This window comes from Myotis brandtii, unplaced genomic scaffold, assembly GCF_000412655.1.
Source record: "Myotis brandtii unplaced genomic scaffold, ASM41265v1 scaffold123, whole genome shotgun sequence".
In the NCBI taxonomy this organism is placed as follows: Eukaryota; Metazoa; Chordata; class Mammalia; order Chiroptera; family Vespertilionidae; genus Myotis; species Myotis brandtii.
This window is the reverse complement of record NW_005354291.1, coordinates 18,866,183-18,883,598: the sequence shown is the minus strand read 5'-3', so window position 1 is coordinate 18,883,598 and position 17,416 is coordinate 18,866,183. Positions and strand designations below refer to the sequence as shown.

The 17,416-nt window shown below is 36.0% G+C and overlaps 1 protein-coding gene across 1 annotated transcript in view; it reads right to left on the bottom strand.

Annotated features, from left to right (window-relative positions):
- Positions 1 to 17,416, bottom strand: part of UTRN (utrophin) — a 233,802-nt gene that overhangs the window by 35,697 nt on the left and 180,689 nt on the right. The window contains exons 39-47 of the mRNA XM_014533928.1: positions 16,737 to 16,916; positions 13,915 to 14,043; positions 13,438 to 13,608; positions 12,703 to 12,864; positions 12,162 to 12,299; positions 10,517 to 10,708; positions 9,149 to 9,321; positions 5,649 to 5,799; positions 3,943 to 4,118 (exon numbers count right to left, since the gene is read on the bottom strand). Coding sequence (XP_014389414.1) covers positions 3,943 to 4,118; positions 5,649 to 5,799; positions 9,149 to 9,321; positions 10,517 to 10,708; positions 12,162 to 12,299; positions 12,703 to 12,864; positions 13,438 to 13,608; positions 13,915 to 14,043; positions 16,737 to 16,916 — 1,472 coding nt within the window. The remainder of the gene's footprint in view (positions 1 to 3,942; positions 4,119 to 5,648; positions 5,800 to 9,148; positions 9,322 to 10,516; positions 10,709 to 12,161; positions 12,300 to 12,702; positions 12,865 to 13,437; positions 13,609 to 13,914; positions 14,044 to 16,736; positions 16,917 to 17,416) is intronic.

Genomic DNA, 17,416 nt, shown 5'->3' with positions numbered 1-17,416 from the left:
AAAATGCTAAATAAATACTTATATATTTAGTAGAGAATCAGTAATATTTGAAAGAGGATATTTTAATAATTAAAAACTAATGAAAATCACAAGCTTTCAAATTTAAATATCCATTAGGAGAGAATACTGCTTCAAAATTAAAAACAAAAAAATCAAGCAACAGTACTAATTGTAGACTAAAAATACCAAAACAGGTCATTTACCCTCTGTATCAAAGAGTATTTCACTAAAATAACAACTTTAGAAATACCTAAAATACTATTATAGACTTGTATTTCAAAAAAATAAGCTGGCATTTAAATGTTTCATGTTTCATAATCATGACTAATTTAGTATTTTGAAAATATATCTATGAAGGAAAATAGCAAGTTATTTCAATACTGCATATTTGAGTCACAAAATTTTCATCTGCAAACTAGCTAAATATAATCTACATTTTAAATGTTATCCCTATGAATAAAAACAAGCTTTAAATTCATGTTCAAACAGTAGACAACAATTGCTCATTAAGGAATAACACTGTGAGCTGCTGACCTGTGCAATTATTTAACTACCAGCATTCAATACAAAACAGACTGAAGTGTGTGCTTTCTTGATGACTATGATAACAGTACACATCTAAGCTCTTAAAGTGCCAACATGGCTCTAATCCTATATAATAAAGAGATAATATGCAAATTGACCATCACGCCCTTGCACAAGATGGCCACCCCTATGTGGTCACAAGATGGCTGCACCCATGTCATCACATGGCCACCACCACAAGATGGCCAGCAGGGGAGGGCAGTTGGGGGCGATCGGGCTGGCAGGGGAGCAGTTAGGCGTCAATCAGGCTGGCAGGGGAGTGGTTAGGGGGTGATCAGGCTGGCAGGCAAAAGTAGTTAGGGGCAATCAGGCAGCAGGCAGGCAAGCGGTTGGGAGCCAGCGGTCCCAGATTGTGAGAGGGATGTCCGACTGCTGGTTTAGGCCCGATCCCTGTGGGCCTAAACCAGGAGTAGGACATCCCCCAAGGGGTCCCAGATTGGAGAGGGTGCAGGCTGGGCTGAGGGACACACACACACACACACACACAGTGCACAAATTTTGTGCACTGGGCCTCTAGTTTAAGATAAATGACTAACTGAAGTGGAGTTAAACCATGAATTTATAAAAGCATTTTAGTTAAAATATCAGATGTTGGAGAAGAGGTGCATTATTCTTTTCTCTTCCATAAAAATGAGTAAAATAAGTAGTGGCTTCAACTTATTAGTTCTGGAAACAATAATTAGCACACCCCACAGAGATCCATTTGAAAAACTTTAGAATTTCTGCATTGTTGCTAATACCATGCCAGCAGGTATATCCTTTTCCTTTAGAAGACCTGGCAGATAGATAATTTTCATGCTAGAGAGATTCCCCATGAAAACTCATGGGCATGACATAAAAGATCCTAAGAACCTCAGCTTCCAATCCCGGCCCTGGTCCCTGAACCTTCCTCTCCATCTAACCTTGGCAGGTCTCTCACCTGTCCATACTGTTTCATGCCTCCCTCTCACCTTGCCTGTTCTACTTTTTTCCCCTAGAAGGCCCTCCCCAGGAGGAATTTATGGGAAATTGCTATAAATGCCTCAAAGCTCAGTTTCACGATCCTTCCCCTGTGATGCCTAAATTCCATGGCCCATCACCCCACCTCTGCAACAACACTGCATCTTCATCAAAACATAGCATTTTTTCCTTAAAATATTTTCTTCTTGCCCTAGTCGGTTTGGCTCAGTTGATAGAGATTCATCCTGGGGACTGAAGGGTCCCAGGTTTCATTCCGTTCAAGGGCACATGCCCGGGTTGCAGGCTCGATCCCCAGTAGGGGGCATGCGGGAGGCAGCTGATCAAATATTCTCTCTCATGATGTTTCTATCTCTCTCTCCTCCCTTCCTCTCTGAAATCAATAAAAATATATTTTTTAAAATTAAAAATATATATATATTTTTTCTTATTATTAGTCTCTGAGTTCTTAGTCATATTTGTATCCCCAGTGATAAACACAGGGCTCAATAAATATGGATTAAATCAATCAATCGTTGGCAAAATTCAACAAACACATACCTGGAGATCAAGTCTATATTAACTTGCTATTAAAAGAATGAGATATTTTGTGTGTTTACTATGAATAGTCAGGACATACGCTTTTCGTAAACACTCTTATTTAATCCTTAGGACACTCCTCTAAGAAAATATCAGAGTTCTCATTTATAGAGAGAAAACTCAGCTACAGGGGTCTGTGGCCTTCCCAAGTTTGTACAGCACTGTATTTGAGAGCATAAGTTAGCACCATCAATAACTTTGTGTAGGACCTTGGACCTCACCTCTCTGAGCCTCAGTTTCTAAAGCTGTACAACGTGCCCTTGGTGGTATAAGGCCCGAGAAATCATTTGGTCTGGCCCTGCCAAGGCATTAGGGGTGAGTTAATTAAATATTTGACCAAATACAGCAGGCTAATTTTTAAGTTAATAATTTTGCATGGCCCGTAAATGATGTTATAAATATCAAAATGGCCCTTGGCAGAGAAACGGTTCCCCATCCTTGTCCTAGTGGATAGTGGTGAAGATTAAATGGGGCATGGTGTACAAGGTGCCAAACGCTATCTCTGCTACATGGCAAGCTCTCAACCAAGACACACAAACTACTATTACTTCTTACCAAAACACACAAAATGATAGATGCTATTTTGTAAAAAGCAGCCAAAGGCCAAACAGTCATACTTGAATATTTTATGCTATAATATAGGCACACCTCACTTTATTGTGTTTCACTTACCTGTGTTTGACAGAATTTGCATTTTCTTACAAATTGAAGGTAAGTCCCTCAGCCAGCAAAAAGATTATGACTCATTGAAGGCTCAGATGATCAATAGCATTTTTTAGCAATAAAGTATTTTTGAATTAAGGTATGTAATGGGTTGTTTAGACAAAATGCTACTGCACACTTAATAGACTACAGTATAGCTTAAACATAACTTTTATATGCAGTGGGAAACCAAAAAATACGTGTGGCTTGCTTTATTGTGATAATTGATTTATTATAGTGGTCTGGATCCGAACCCACCATGTCTCCAAAGTATGCCTGTATTGGACTTAAAAAGGTATTAGATTGGCCTTTAACAAAATATTAGCATAGTTCTAAAATAATACATCATCTACAGAGTTAAAATTAACAGAAAAAAATATCTGGAAATTTTTAACGTAAAAAAAGGTCATTTATGAGACAATGTATTAAGCAAAGTAGAAATTATCCATTAGTTAGTAACCATCTCAGGAAAATAACTTCAAGTAATTTTAAAGAAATATATATCACACACATATAATATTGAACTTAATAGTCACTGGTAAAGTGTTTACAACCAGAAGATACCCTAATAAAATCTGGGGCATTGAACATAATTTGACATAAGAACAAACAACAATACATCATATGTATCCTATTACCTGGAAGAGGAGCGGTATTATTTACCAAGCACTGACATATATATGAGCACTGCACATCCTGTGACTAAGAACGACTGAGTGAGAGGATTACTAATGAAGATCCCAAGGTCCAGTCAGGAAATGAGCAAGCGAGAAGCCTGACCCTGAACCCAGAGCTTCAGACTGGAAGTCCGGAGTGTTCTTTCAACTACTTCCAGTTCCTGCTACATGGTTACCATATCACAATAAACAGTCAGAAATAAAAAGAACAAGGCAATTTTTACGTGTATCACAACTGCATAGAAAAGTGGGGCCTCATGGACAGCCTGAAAATTCAGTTAGGAAAAGGGTTCTAAAATGCAGAACATGGACAGTGCAGGTCTTAAAAGCGCCTACTGTAATATCAGACAATAAGAGAATTTTGAACTCATCGATTGTATCTTTAAAAGGCACTGCCCAAAATGTCTACCCCTGCGCCCTTAACTTATTGAGGCTCAGTCACCTTGGCCGCCGATCCTTCACCTCTGCGATGATGGCACCCCAACGTTGGTTTAAACCTGCCAGCTTGTCTTTTAAGAAGCTCCCATCTGTGGGGGAGAGTCTCTGGACAATCCCGTCCCCAGTTCTGTTTAGTGCTGCAAAACTGGGCTGGTGACTGCTGATCCCCTCTTCAAGTTCCTACAACAGAGTACAACCCAAGATGAATTCTGCCACTAAATTAAGATGTTCTGCCCAGGTTCCCAGGCATTAATTTAAGTTTTAGAGGAATAAAGTCCTGGGAGGATACATTATGTTCATGAAAAAGGCATTTAAAAACACTTTCATTAAATTTCAATAAACACACTAAACAAAACCCATTTTGAAATCTCACCCACGCTTGTGAATGTCATACAGTGAAACAGGATAGATAAATAGCAGCTGTTTACAACTGAAGCGTAAGCATCAATCAGATTTGATTAAATTGGATTGCTTATCTTTTTCCAAATATGTGCTTGAAAGCATCTCTCAAAAGGAAAAGTAAACCTATATGCCCTTATGTCCTACCACATATAGGTAAACTTCAATGTGCATTTTCTGGAGACATTGCTTCACTAAATTTTTAAGCAACAGATTTAAAGAGAATATTTTAAAGTTAAATTTAAGCACTCATCTATATCTCTAAAAATAAGAAAAATGCATTAACATGTATATGACAAAAATAAATGTATTTGTTAATGCCTCATGAACTTTCTACATAAAATACGTTCTTAAAATATAATAAAAGAGAAAATATTTTAACAATGGTAAATTGAAATTTTGCTTGCTTTTCGACCATATTTTTAAAGACCTACTGTTATCAGCAGAACTGATTTTGCTACTGTTATATTTTCCAAAACTGAATTAGACTTACATGAGCAGCTGCCCTGATGTAGGTCATGAATAATTTACTTTTATAATAATTATCAATAATACAAAGTGGAAATAAGATGCCTAAGTGTTAAGTACAGAAAACAGAGGTGAGGCATGCTGATATCTTTCTGCCTTAGTCTTGGGTACAAAATTTTACAAATGTTATTCTAAATATAATTTTTTTTAATTTTTAAAATATATTTTGACTGACTGCCTCCTGCATGCCCCACACCGGGGATCCAGCCTGCAACCCAGGCATGTTCCCTGACTGGGAATCGAACCATTCATAAGTCGACCCTCAATCACTGAGCCACACTGGCCGGGCATAAATATAATTTTTTTAATAAATTTTTTTTCATATTAGCCACTAAAGAGTATTTTTAATTAAATTTCATTGAAATTCTAATTAAAAATGTAAATGATGTTTCTTAAGCCTTTATGACCAAAAAACTAGATGTGGAACAAAAATTACAGGTTGTAATGCGCCTAAAAATTCATATATTTAGCTCTAACTTTCGAAATACATCTTAAATACCACATACTAAAAGAATATGGCCCAGCCGGCGTGGCTCAGTGGTTCAGCATCGACCTATGAATCAGGAGGTCACGGTTCGATGATTCCTGAGCAGGGCACATGCCAGGGTTTTGGGCTCAAATCCCCAGTTGGGGGCATGCAGGAGGCAGATGATCAATGATTCTCTCACATCATTGATGTTTCTATCTCTCTCCCCCTCTCCCTTCCTCTCTGAAATTAAAAAAAAAAAAAAGGAATATGGCACCTTCTTAGCAGATCTGCATCCTGTGATGGAGAGCACTCACCTGCTGGTGGACCCTGGCTTTCTCTAGGTCTAAGCCACCATCTGGAGCCAAGGTGTCAGCCAGTAACTCTTCAGCTTCAGTTGTCCACTGGGTGAGGTCATTAAGGTCACAGTGGAACTGTCTCCATTCTTCCATAGTCCTGTCAAAATAACTAGAGGACAAAAATTAACATAAAATAGGTTTCCAAAGTTTCCAGAACTGCTTTGAAGCAATTTTTCTAAACAAATTCAAATCTCATTTAAACAGAATGCTCCAAAATCAGCGAATTCACAGCTCACTGCTCTAGGATCAGTTTTCATAATGGATTACAGTTAATGATTCCTTTTAGAGAAACATGTATTGTACCAAGAAATCGGCACAAGCACCATCCTACCCCCCTTTCTCTCACACACATGCCTGCACACATACACCCACATACTAGGCAGCTTATTAACTGAAAAGACAGCCTTCTCCAGCTTGGAAAATCAAGATGGATTAGCTACAGGCAGTTAACCCACCCAACTTTAAACACTTAACATTTCAAATACCATGAAATGTCAAATATGATTAATTACTCTATTCTCTCCTATTCTCTTTGGAAAAAATTATGGTGTTTTACTTCTCAGGTAGAACAAAATGCCAAAACACTTCTAAATTTCCTTTCCCTCCCTTATTCTCTGTGTGATGGACTGAATTGTGACCCTAAAACTCATGTGTTGAAGCCCTAACCCCCAAAGTGACTATTTAGAGATAGGGCCTTCAAGGAAGGTAACTTTTAAAATGAGGTCATAAGGGTGGGGCCCTAATCCCACACAACTGGTGTCCTAATAAGAAGAGGAAGAGACATCACAGATCTTTTTTTGTGTCCGAGAGAGCAGAGAGAAAAGGCGATGAAGGACACAGGGAGAAGGTGGCCATCTGCAAGCCAGTAAGAGAGGCCTCAACACAAACTAACCCTGCTGGAACCTTGATCTTGGAGTTACAGACTCCAGAGCTGAGAGACAATAAATGTATGTTGAGTAAGCCACCCAACCTGTGGTCTTATTAAGGTAGCTCTGGCAGACTAACACCCTCTGTGCAATGACTAATCCACAGTACAGTATGGAAGTGCCTGCAAAGCCCAGGTTAGGCAATGAGACAAAGTACTACTGAGTTGCCCATTTAATCCTCTCTCCTTTAGAAATAAGATAAAGTCAAAGTCCAGTGCTAGTCGTATTTGGAACATATAAAATAAGTATGAAAAAGTTTAAGTTTTACTGCAGTCAGATTCTAAACACTTTCCTTTTGCCTTTTCATTTCCATAAGTGGTACTGAGAAAGCTTAGAAGATACCTCTGAGATTTTAATATTAATAAAATTTTACTTTCTATAATAAAAAGATATTACTATTTTAAAAAATAATAAAATGATCCCTGACATCTCTAACTCTAAAATAATGTTTATTTTTCCTTCTCCCATGAACATCATTTTGAAAATGTAGTTAATATTTGTTAAGTGCCCACAGGGAAGCAACATTCTATTGGGCATGACAAAATTAAGAGCACTTCAAACAAAATACTATGAGAAAATATTAAAACAATCTTTATTGCCTTTGGTAAAAATGTGCAGTCACTAAATAACAACCACAAATTTCAACTTTGGGGATGTTGCAATAATAAAGAGAAAATGTTGCTAGAAAGGCTGCTCCAAAGATCTAAAGACTCTGAGAATGTAAACAGTAAACCAAATAAATCTAAGCAGTATAGCCATAGATTAAATGAGAGAGAGAGAGAGAGAGAGAGAGAGAGAGAGAGATGTTCAACTAGGATTCACTAAGTCATCGCCTCCTTTTTGAATACGGTCAGTTCATATGGGAGGCAGTATGGAATTATGAAGGTCTATGGACTCCCAGAGAGTCAAAGGACGCAAAGTCCAAGTCTTAATCTAGAAACACACAAGTTTGCTTTCTCTAATATTGCAACTGGCATTGATATCTTTGCCCCAAAACATTCGCCACCTAAGTTCCTGGTCTCTGACAATGTTACCATTGCCTACCTGGGTCTCTAGGCTTGATACTGAAGAGTCAGTATATAGAACCACCCACCTACAGCCTTAACACAAAACATATTTAAAACAAAATTCAGGTGGCTTAGTTATTAAATGTTAATTTTAAATCAAACAAAATTGTTTTTAAATGATACATAAATATTTAACTAATATCACACAAAAAGTAATTTGCATGCATATAAACAAACCAAAATCACAAAGGAAAAAGACTCATAAGATATAATTATATAAAATTAAACCTATACATCAAAAAAATACTGTTAACAAAATTAGACGGCATATGAAAAGCTGGGACTAAGCAATAAACAAGAAATATGAATAGGTAATATCCTTAATGTAGAAAAAAGCTCTTACAAATTAATCAGTAAATAGTAATCCCATAATAGAAAAATGAGCAAAGACATGACCTAACAATTGACAGAAGAAATAACACTGGGGCCAATAAACATATGTAAGGATATTGAAATGTCGCTGATAAAGAAGTGAAAATCTATTGAGATGCAATCTTCACTATACAATTGGCAAAGGTCTTAAAAAACAACAACCAACCTTTCATTGTTAACAAGGGTTCAGTTAACTTTCACATATACTGTTGGCAGGAGTATAATAACCAATCTCATAATGCAATGCAGAGCCTTAAGATGTTATTACTTTTAACAATTTAATCTTTACCTAATAAACAAGTCTAATTAAATAGAAGTATGCATAAAGGTATACTTAAAACAATATTCTCTAAATGTATACAGCTGAATTTAAAAATCCATAAAGAAATATACCAAAAGGCCATTGAAAGTTATCTTTTCAAGGATTATATAATCACATAGAATATGTAGGCTAAAACAAAACAAAACAAAAAAGATGAAGACCATGATGCCTAATTTTTGTGTATATGTCTCTAAAGTTTTCCAATGTATTTTTCTGTGTTAACTTTCTCTTACATGGTACTTCATATTGGGCTATTTCACATCTTATTTGCCTATCTGCCTTTCTACTACATATCCAGTTACTGCCAACAATCTTCTCATTTTTTCCCCACCTATTAATAGGCCTGGTCAAAATCTAGAAAGAAGAAGGCTCAAAATCATTTTATTTAACAGGTTATTTTTAAAGAGTTTGTGGTTATATATGGATTCCAATTATCTGTACCTGTCTCTCACTCACATTAATCATCAACATGTTGGGAAAGTGAACATTAATGAAAACTCTTAAATTATTTTAAAGAAAATGGACACTATTTAGATATTAAAAATTAAAGATGCTTCCTTTAATTATTAAGATATTATGTTGCAAATGATCGCCTGTATGTAATCTCTTTCCTCTTTCTTTAAGGAACTACACTCATCACAATTTATTAAACAGGGCCTCTTCCAGGGATGTGAAACATACTTTCGTTAATCTTAATGTAATGTGACCTTTGTCATGGCTCATGAGCTTATAGGTTTTTTTAAATTAAATTTTAACTTAATTTATACATACCCTTTACGATCATTGTACATTCTATTAATTCTGTCCCATTTTGCATCCAGTTGAGTCAGTGTATCCCGGATCTGAATGACTTCAGGTACAGAAGCTTCGAGGATAACATCTGGTTGTTCCTCGTGAATGACTGCGATCTGCTCTCCAAGTTTGTCCAGTTGGTCTTTGATATTCTACAAATATATTGCCAAAACAGTCACAAAATCCAGCAAAGAGATAAAAAGAATGAAATCACAGATGAAAATGTATATGGTATAATACTTATTTATAGATAATGAGATATAATAATTTTTGCTAATTAAAACTGGAAACTTAAAAAAAAAATACCCTGTATTGACCAAAGTGTTAGGAACACTACATGATATCCCAATGGTGAGAAAAAAAATCCTAACAGATGTTCCATGTGGCATTTGTCCAGATATTTTAAAAATTCAATAATATTCTATAAAGGTAATGAAGTGTTTGAAGCTAAAATCATTTATATTTTCATATATATAATAATGCTAGTTTAAATGACAGAAATGAGCTGTCAATCAAAGCCATCAAATCTATCAGCAATTTTATTGTGACCTTATACCCTATATAATAAAAGGCTAATATGCAAATAGACCAAACAGTGGAATGACTGGTCACTATAATGCGCACTGACCACCAGGGGGAAGATGCTCAATGCAGGAACTGCCCCCTGGTGGTCAGTGCGCTCCCACAGGGGGAGCGCTACTCAGCCAGAAGCCCTGAGCTGGGCTCAAGACTGGCAAGTGCAGTGGCGGTGACAGGAGCCTCTCCCACCTTTGCAGCAGCACTAAGGATGTCCAAGGGCTCCCAAACTGCGAGAGGGAGCAGGCCGGGCTGAGGTAATCCATCTAAGTGCACGATTTTGTGCACTGGGCCTCTAGTATAAGTATAATCAGATTATATGAACAAGCTTTAATGATATTTAATAGTTTTGTGAGTTAACTGAAAACTTCTAGATCCCTAACTAACTTACAATCAACATGCCATCCCATACCCCAACCATTGGTCAATGTTAAATCATTATAGGTGGCAAGATTAATGCTGACATTTCATATCCAACTGGCAGTCTAGTTTATAAGAAAGCAATATGTTTTGTGCAGGTGTTTGATTAAAAAACATCTCTGATGATGGAAAGAAGTAACTGCATACTAACAATCCATATCTACTTTTAAAAAATAAATTTTTAGAATATCTCCTTGGTGAATACAGGAAAGGTTTATTATTCATACACATTATTAATTCCTTGGCCTAAGTTTTAAAAGCCACAGATCATCTAGGTAGGCAGAATGACAAATTCCTTGCATTATTTCTACATTAACTGCAGCTATTCCAATGCCCTGCCTGGAGATTTACCTTCAGAGCATCTTCCTGAAAAGAGAAGTCTTCATACACAGCAGTGCTTAGCTCTGGAGTATTAAGTGATAACTCAGCATCATCCATGGAAAGTAAAACCTTGTTAATTTCAACCAAATAATCTGGAGGGAGAAGTGATGATTTAATTCCGGAAGCTAGTTGGCTTGTTCTCCTCTGTTGAATAGGAATTGCCTGTAAAATCATTAAAAATAATAATGTACATCTCTTAAAATATCCCCACAATGAATTGAAAAAAGCACAAGACTATTTTGTGGAGAAGTACAATACTCGGAACCAAATTTTTTAAAAGTATGTTTTGATTTTTTATATTTTTGCCCTGCTTTGCTATATAAACCCTTAACAATCTCTATTCTAATTTTTGTTTGCAGCCCATTCTTAAACAGAAATGTTTCACTTTAAGACCAATGCCACCTAAACTCAATTAGCAAACAGGAAAGCATAACAGGTTCTTTCCGGAGTTACTGAGGACAGGAGAATATGCTGCAAATCATAAACTTCCGTATGAAATAAAACATTTTAATACCATTATTATTTCAGCCATTTTTAAAATCTCACAATTACATTAAAGACCTCAGGGCCTTACTGTTAAAAATGTAACTAAGTTAAATATGTATTTATAACATAACAAGAAATTCAATAGGGGTTTTGATCAAAATAACATACAGGTAATTCAATATATAATCTTAACCTTGGAGAACAATATTACAGAACATGAATAGCCTACATAAGACAATAATAGGTCCTCAGACAAAACTAAGCTAAACTGGGTGGACTACTTATCTGCCCTAATAATTCTATTTTCTGTGTCCTCTAATCAGAACTTTCAAAATAACAAAGGGGATGGGCCACTCACTAGTCCTTAAGGAGTTGAAGTATTTTACGTGTAGATGGGCACAATTTAATCAATGCTGGCTACTACTTGCAAATAGCCACAGTTCATCTACTCATGAATTAAGATAGTTTCATAGTTTCACTGTACTCCTACTTGAACTTCATCCTCTGTAAATTGAAAATTATAGTAAAATGATCACAAATACATGTTCACTGAGTTAGTGACCCTGAAAATGGTTACAATTCCTAAATGAAACCGAAACTCAAGACTAAAATCATGGAGTCAATAACAAGATGTTGAACCTAGAGTTCTGCATTTATTTGTAACAAGAACAGACCTCTGGGGAACACCAGCACATTTACAATGTGGCTGGGTATGTGGCCATTGGAAAGGGAGCTGGTAGTAAAGCTTTTCTAGAATATAAAGCATAGTTTATCAACTTCACAAATTTGGTTATTTGTAAACTAGAAATTTTTTTGACATGGGCAGGCCTCTCCATATGAACTATGGATCCAAAGGAGGAATCTACTCTAAAAGAAAAAGGTCCCTTTTAAGATTTAGTACATTATCAGAAATCCAACAGAGATGCCCAATAATAAGGTTTTATGTTCTTATTTTCTTTGACTCTTGCCCCACCTAAAAGTATAAACATGTTTAGCAATGCACACCAGAAAGGAGAAGGAGACAGTATCCCAAATGGTGTGTTTTGAGGTGTCCATGAATGCAACATCAAACATCTGAATGACAAGGGCTGAGTTATTTCAGTGGAACAGACACTCCCCATGACAATACCTTAGTTTTGTTGTATCTTGTGTGCAAAAGTAATAACTGCAAACGGATCTTTTCTTTTTTATTATCCTCCATAGGTTGATGTAACATTTGTTCTCCTCTTTGTAGAACTTCCTCAATTTGGGCTCTTTCCTCATCCATCTGAATGTTTAGAAAGAAAAAATTTACTCAAAAAAAAATGCATATAGGGTCACTTACCATCAGTTCCCAAAGAGGAAAACTAACCTACAAAATATAACTCAAGATATGTTCATCTAAATTATATACAACAAAAAGTCATGTTTTTCTTAAAATATTTCATATTTGATGTTAAAACAAAGAATGCTAGCTAGTTTAGCATTAAGATAACATTATTTTTAGTCTGAAAGTGTGATGTCTATTTTTTTAAGCATTGCATAAATCAATTATATTGACACATCAGAAAATCATTTTTGGACTGTTCTATCATGTTTGGCAGATATTTGGGTAAACAATATTGGTGTAAAACTATAATTAGCAGAGAATAAAAAGAAGAACATCATAGTTTGAAAAATTCTGAACCAACCTTTTCATCTTCATTACTGGATTCCAAGGGCTTTTCCACAACTTTTAACATATATTCTATGTCACTTTCTAATTTTTCCAAGTCAGAGAAAGGCACATCAGCTTCAAGAGCTTCAGTGGTGGCCAGAGATTGGTATGATAATGGTTCCTGGCCAATTAGCAGCTGTGGAAGGGAAATTATTCTTTAAAAAGATATTCTTCACTTGACTTTCTGTCATTAATCAGAGGGATGGAATGTCAGAAAAGGAATCAGCATTTATTTGAATTGACTTTAATTTCACTCATTTACAGCAATGATTTTACCAATTTGAGCTTCTCTGAATTACCCATTTTCTCCAACCTCATAGCAAGGGATGTGAAGTAGTGTGCAAATGGTTGTAGCTGCCTCGAATGCTGTTTGGAGGATTCTGAGACCACATGTGAGCACAGTAGGAAACAGTGCCATGATCCAAAAGCCATCCCTGCCATGGCCACAGACCGAGAGAAAGGCCACCACCTAGTACAGGTACGTCCCACAGAAAGTCTTCCGTTAGCTTTCGCCAGTAGACGTGCCCTTGGAGTGGGACAGCCAAACTTCAGCGAAGTCCATATTTCTCAAGGACAAATGCTCCATTCAAAGACAAATTTACTTTTAAAAATTTACTTTTAAAATTATTTACTTGTACCACATAGTTATCTATAATTTAGATGCATAATTTTATGAAAAATAGCCTTATATAAAAATATAATTACTCACATTGGCACTTTCGATGTGTTGAGACACCTTTTCAAAGTTTCTATTCAGCTCAGCTAATTTGGGTTCTACAAGTTCCCTGCACGAGCCTCCACGAGCATTCATCAAAACAACGGCTTGATCGCGAACATCCTCAACTTGCAGTCTGGCATCATCCAGCTCAGATAGTAAACGCTAATTGTAAGGAAACACACATTATCACGTGGGGAAAATCAAAACCAAACATGGGTGCGACATTAACTCAGTATTAAAGGCAGTTTAAATAAATGTCTGGGATTCCTAAGAAGAGATTTTAATACAATCAACTTGCGTAAGAGCTGTTCACATATTAAGACTCATTCAAGACTTCAGGTCCTCCCACCAAAAATACACATTGATGAATGGCAGAATGTGTGCACAGGCAACTTGGCACATTCCACAAGAGAAAGACTACAGCAAAACCTTCCACCCCCAGAAGTATGACTGCTCCTCTTTCGCTACCTTCACAATTTCTTCTTGTTTACTTGCTGGTTTTTTTTCAATCTCATCCAATAGGGCTTCAGCTTGATAAAGCCAGGTACTTATATGAGCAACGTTTCCATCAAATATTTCTAGCTGATTCTGATGGCTCTGGAAGGGAATTAATAAAGTGTTGATACAACCATATGAAATATTTAACATGATAATCTTCAAAGAGCTTTAAAAAGCCTTCAGAGAGCTCGTTATATGCTGAATTTAGAGGGTTTCCATCTTACTGAAAGTTTCCTTTTCAATCTCATTTTATTTGCCTCCCTTATTCTTCATTCTTACATTGCAAATAATCTCATTTGCCTCCTTGATCATATTTGTTTAAAACTCATTTAAGAAAGTAATAACATAAAAGAATGATTAAAATATGGACTGAATAAGCGTCTGCTGTTCAATAGACTAACATCTTAGAGGGCAGGTCCTGTGTCTTTTCACTGCGCTGTCACCAGCACTTAGTATCACATCTGGCACAGACCTCACTCAGTACTACTTCCTGAAGCAGGATATAAAATGTGATTGAGCAAATAAATCCAAAAACAAAATCAAACTGATTAAGCTGAATAAACTGGCAAAATTGCTGGCACTAAGGTGAGAATTTAGAACTTGATCAAAAAGGGGTGGAAAATACCACATGAACTCACTAATTTATGGATAATAAAGAACATTATAACATAATGAACAAAAAGATAGATACAGAGGCAGAGAAGCATCGAACAGACTGTCAAATTACAGCAGGAAGGCTGGGGAGTGTTGCGGTGGGGGAGGGGGGGGGTTAAGAGATCAATCGAAAGATTTATATGCATGCATATAAGCATAATCAATGGACACAAGACACTGGAGGGGTGGGGTAAGGGCATGTGCCGGGGGGTAAGGGGAGGCTAGGGGAAGGTCAATGGGGGAAAAAAGGAGACATATGTACTAGTATTTGTAATACTTTAAACAAGAAAATAAAATTTTTTAAAAAAGAAGGGTGGAGACATAGATAAAATTAACTTTTAGAAACTGTTTTATAGGATAAATGAAACTGTAAAAAATTTATAAAAAGTGTTTAGAAGACAAGGAAACAAATTATTAATCTATAACATAGAGAAACAGTTGACAAATAAAATGAGAACTAGTAATGACATGAGAAACGTTTTGGCAGTGTTCTGCATTTTAAGTAAGAAGAATTGATAAGCACCAGTCTTATTTGCCCCAATAAAGCAGGTAAATCAATATTCTAACAGGACTAGAAAGAGACTACTTGAAAAGAGAATTGGAAGGTACAGACTGAAAAATACAGAAGTAAGGGTTATGAGAATGTGGATATATATATATATATATTTAGTAAACATAGTCTATTACCCAAGAATTTCACATTTGTTAGTCAACATGTAACAACTTTTTCAGTATGTTCTTTTATTTCCATTTTTATATAGGAAAATTAAAGCGGATAATAAATTATGGGTAAACTCTGGACTTGAATCTCACAGATCACAATGTAAGCTCATGACCTTCAATGCTCTACACATTCTAACTGATTTAAATAAATGCTCAAACACACAATAATTTACTTTGTCTCTATCCATTATCTAGTAATTCTTTGAATTTGGGAATAGTCCTATATATGATATGTCAGAACAAAATACTAATTTCTACTAATATTTATTGGTAATAGAAGAGGAACATTAGATGGTAACTATATCCATGAAGTAATTAATAGTGTAGTGGTATAACCAAAGACTAACAACATATAACACTAAACAATTATCATAATCATCATAATCATCATACTAAAATCTAAAATTGGTTATTTTAGGCATAGTTATATAAGAGCACTACATGTTTTATGTCATATAATCATCACAAAAACTGTACGAGGTGTATGAGGTAGAAATAATAATAATGCCCATTTTACATATGAGAAAACTAAGACTTAGAAAGCATTTAAGTACCTTGACCAATGTCACCCAACTAGTCAAAGTTTTTACTTAGGCCATCAGATGCCAGAGCCTGTGCTCTTAACTAGTACACTATTATTAGAAATTAGAGGCCCAATGCAAGACATTTGTGAATGGGGGTGGGGTGGGAGAACGCCTCAGCCCGGCCTGTGCCCTTTAGCAGTCCAGGAGCCCTTGGGGGCTCCCACCACCGCCATCAGCCCGGCTTATGGCTGAGTGGCGCTCCCCTTGTGGTCATTGCACATCATAGTGACCAGTCGTTCCACTGTTCGGTCAATTTGCATATTAGCCTTTTACTATATAGGATTATTAATAATATGTAGCTTATGATAATTAAATATAACAATAAGTCATTAAAATGTAACAAATAAGTACATTTACTAAGATATTAAAGTATATACTTCCATATATATCACAAATGGTTATTACCTAATAGAAATATTTCAAACTCTTTCTAGCTATTGTCTTTTTAAAGAAAAAAATAAAATGTAATCTAATGAAATTAATTCACAAGCAAAACATTATTGTGACACAGAGAAAATAGAATTTGGAATTCTAATCAAAGTTGTATTCATTTTTTAAATATATTTTATTAATTTTTTACAGAGAGGAAGGCAGAGGGATAGAGAGTTAGAAACATCGATGAGAGAGAAACATCGATCAGCTGCCTCCTGCACACTCCCTACTGGGGATGTGCCCGCAACCAAGGTACATGCCCTTGACCAGAATCGAACCTGGGACACTTCAGTCCGCAGGCCGACGCTCTATCCACTGAGCCAAACCGGTCAGGGCTGTATTCATTTTTAAACAATTAAAGGAGAGAAGATTTCATCATTAACTTTTCCCAAAACATACCATTAAGGTATTGCACCAATCCTCAGTCCAGGTGCGCACTCTGCTCCACCCAGCGTTGAGGACACAGAGCCTCTCTTCTAAAACAGGCTCGCTGCCCTCGACCAAGTTCTGAAGGGCAGCACTACTCTCTGTAATGGTATTTAAATCAGCTTTTCTCTTTTCCAGATCCTTCAGAATATTCTAGAAAATAAAAATACCAAGACCCATTTGATCTTTCAGAACATGATAAAAGTTTATACAACCTTCCTTTAAAAAAAAAACAGAAAACTTTTTTTCACATACTCCCTAGAAAGTTTACAACTGCCAAAGGTTTACAAAACTCTATAACTTACTAACATGTGAGAGTTCTTAAGATGCTAATAAAAATTGAAACATTTACTTATGCACATAACAGGAAATGTATTAAATTCAGGTATGAAAAAGGTTACTTATTTATTTAAAGTATAAATTCCATGTATCATACACAAATACTAATTTATCTTCATCATAACTCCGGGTGTAAACAATCAATTTCACTTTCTGTAACTATAGCTGGTAAAGCAGAACTTCCCCAGAACTCAGAATTCTAAAACTCATAATGAATGTATCTCCTTGTTTCCTACAGGAGACAATGGAGTACTACAGTTACTTGCAAGGACTGCATCCTATAACTAAATGGCCTAACATATAAGCCAAAAACA